The sequence below is a fragment of the Olea europaea genome, unplaced genomic scaffold (assembly GCF_002742605.1).
Source record: "Olea europaea var. sylvestris unplaced genomic scaffold, O_europaea_v1 scaffold2144, whole genome shotgun sequence".
Classification (NCBI taxonomy): domain Eukaryota; kingdom Viridiplantae; phylum Streptophyta; class Magnoliopsida; order Lamiales; family Oleaceae; genus Olea; species Olea europaea.
The window spans coordinates 34,127-36,830 of NW_019239414.1; the positions used below are offsets into that span (position 1 = coordinate 34,127).

General features: G+C 46.0%; 1 protein-coding gene across 1 annotated transcript; it reads left to right on the forward strand.

Moving 5' to 3' along the window:
- Positions 1-1,636: 1,636 nt before the first annotated feature.
- On the forward strand, positions 1,637-2,388 carry LOC111380434 (transcription factor MYB119-like). Its single transcript, XM_023004001.1, has 2 exons — positions 1,637-1,685; positions 2,090-2,388. The coding sequence occupies exons 1-2, from the start codon at positions 1,637-1,639 to the stop codon at positions 2,386-2,388; spliced, it is 348 nt and encodes a 115-aa protein (XP_022859769.1).
- Positions 2,389-2,704: the final 316 nt, after the last annotated feature.

Genomic DNA, 2,704 nt, shown 5'->3' on the forward strand with positions numbered 1-2,704 from the left:
AATTGCCTAAAAATACCTGAAAGTCAGGATGTGTCCCTGCTACATCCTGGACATGGCCTGCACACCGAGTCCCAGAAACTGCCCAGAATTGCTTGAAAATCAGGCTCTGTCACTACCGTAGCCATGATGCGTCCCGAACATGGCCTGCACATCGAGTCCCAGAAATTGCCAAGAAATGCCTGAAAATTAGGATGCATCCCTATCTCAGCAAGGTCACATCCTGGACATGGCCTGCACACCGTGCCCACAAATTGTCTACAAATGCCTAAAAATCAAGTGGCGTTCCTACCGTGGTCAGGCAAGTCCCAGAAGTGGCCAACACACCATGCCCAAAAACTTCCCAGAAATGCTTAAAGATCAGGCTGCATCCCTATCGTTGTCCAGAAGCATCCCGTTCATGGCCTACACACCGTCTCCCAAAAACTGCCTAGAAATGCTTGAATATCGGGCTGCATCCCGGATGCGTCGTGGACACGGCTTGCACACTATGTCCCAAAAATAGCCTAGAAATGCCTGGAAATACAGTTGCATCCCTGTCGCAGCCCAGACGCACCCTGAACATTGCCTGCACACCGTGCATCAGAAAATAGCCTAGAAATGCCTGGAAATATAGTTGCATCCCTGCCGCAGCCCAGACGCATCCTGAACATTGCCTGCACACCGTGCATCAGAAAATTGTCTAGAAATACCTGAAAATCGGGATACGTCCTTGCCGCATCTCGGACATGGCTTACACTCTACGACCCAGACAGTGCCTAGAAATGCTTGAAAATCAGGCTACGTCCCTATCGCGGCTAGGACATGACCTACACACCGTGTCCCAAAAACTGCGTAAAAATGCCTAGAAATCAGGCTGCATCCCTGTCGCGGTACAGACGAGTCCCGGACATGGCCTGCACACCGCGTCCCAGAAATTGCCTAGAATATCATAAAATCAGGCTGCGTCCCTGTCGCATCTTGGACAATGCCTGCACATCGTGTCTTAGAAATTACCTAGAAATGCCTGGAAATCAGGTTGCGTTCCTGCCATGATCAGGATGCGTCCCAAACATGGTTTGCATGTCGTGCCAAAAAATTGCCTAAAATGCCTGAAAATCAGGCTCCGTCCTTGTCATGGCTCGGATGCATCCTGAACATGGCCTACAAACCATGACCTAGAAATGCTTAAAAATGAGGTTACGTTCCTGTCAGGTCTGGAATGTGTCCCGGACATGGATAGCACACAGTCCCTAAAAGTTATCGAAAAATGCCTGAAAATCAGGCTGCGTCCCTTCTGTGGCCATGACTTGTCCCGAATTTGGCCTATACACCGTGTCCCAAAAACTATCCAGAATGTTTGGGAACATGCATGCGTCCCTAACATGGCCTGCACAACGTGCTTCCTTCATTTCGTTGAAAATCTGCTTGCGCCCCTAATGTGGTCAGGACGCGTCCCAAACATTGCCTCAAATCGTGCCTAGAAACTGCCTAGAAATGCCAGAAAAATAGATTTTGTTCACGGCCAGGATGCCTCTCGAACATGGCCTGCATACCATGCCCATAAACTGCCTAGAAATGTCTAAAAATCAGATTGCGTTCGCGGACAGGACGCATCCCGGACATGGCCTACACACCATGGCCTAGAAACTGCCTAGAAATGCCTGAAAATCAGATTGCATCAGCGGCCAAGATGCCTCTCGGACATGGCCTGCACACCATGCCCATAAACTGCCTAGAAATGCTTAAAAATCAGATTCTGTCCACGACCAGGACGCATCCTGGTCATGGCCTGCATACCGTATCCCTGAAATTGCCTATAAATGTCTGAAAATAAGGATACGTCCTGGACATGTCCTATACATCGTGTCCCAAAAACCCTAAACCCCAGGCCCTAAATCGTAAGCCCAAAGCCCTAAGCTTTGAGCCCTGGACCCTGGATCCTGAACCTTGAACCCTGGACCCTAAACCCTATACCATTTTCCTTTTAATGAAGTAAATCATTTTCAAAATTTTTCTTCAAATGGCACAATCAGTAATTACACCGCCTGACAGCCAAGCTTCATGGAAGGACTTCAACATGAAAAATAAACTTCGGGAGAAAATCTTTCAGTAAATGTGATACCTGCACCGAGCAATCCTGATCGAAAGGAGAAGAGAGAGAATAGTTCTTCTTCCAGATATCAGATAAAAGGCCAGTGGATAGGCAAAGAAGACAGGAGACTGATTATCTTAGTACATCAATTTGGATTGAGGAAATGGGTTGTAATAGCTGAAGAAATGGTTGGTAGAGTGGGAAAACAATGTTGCGAGCGATGGAATAATCATCTGTGTTCTCATATCAAGAAGGACATTTTGACTGACGATGAAGAGAGACGGTTAATTCAAGCACATGAAAGACTTGGAAATTGATGGCCAGAGATAGCTAAGTACATTCTTGGAAGAACTAAAAATTCAATAAAGAATCACTGGAATGCCACAAAAAGGAGGCAGATTTCAAGGAGAAAGATAAAGAAATTAAAAGGAGATAGAAGACAGTTAACATTATTATAAGATTACATCATAAAAAAGTATTTCAGCAATGGTTCCACCTCTACTAACTCAAATTCCAGCACCACCACCACCGTAGCAAATTCGTCCAATGCCGACACATGACTCTCTAGTAATGAAGACTCTACACCATTTTTTAGCTTCAAATCATGCAATAACGAAATGGATTTCATGAAAA

Coding starts and splice junctions, on each gene's coding strand:
- LOC111380434 (XM_023004001.1), top strand. CDS start 1,637: ATGCCTGAAAATCAGATTGCATCAGCGGCCAAGATGCCTCTCGGACAT. Junction 1,686..2,089: donor CAAGATGCCTCTCGGACATG/GCCTGCACACCA, acceptor AAAATCTTTCAG/TAAATGTGATACCTGCACCG.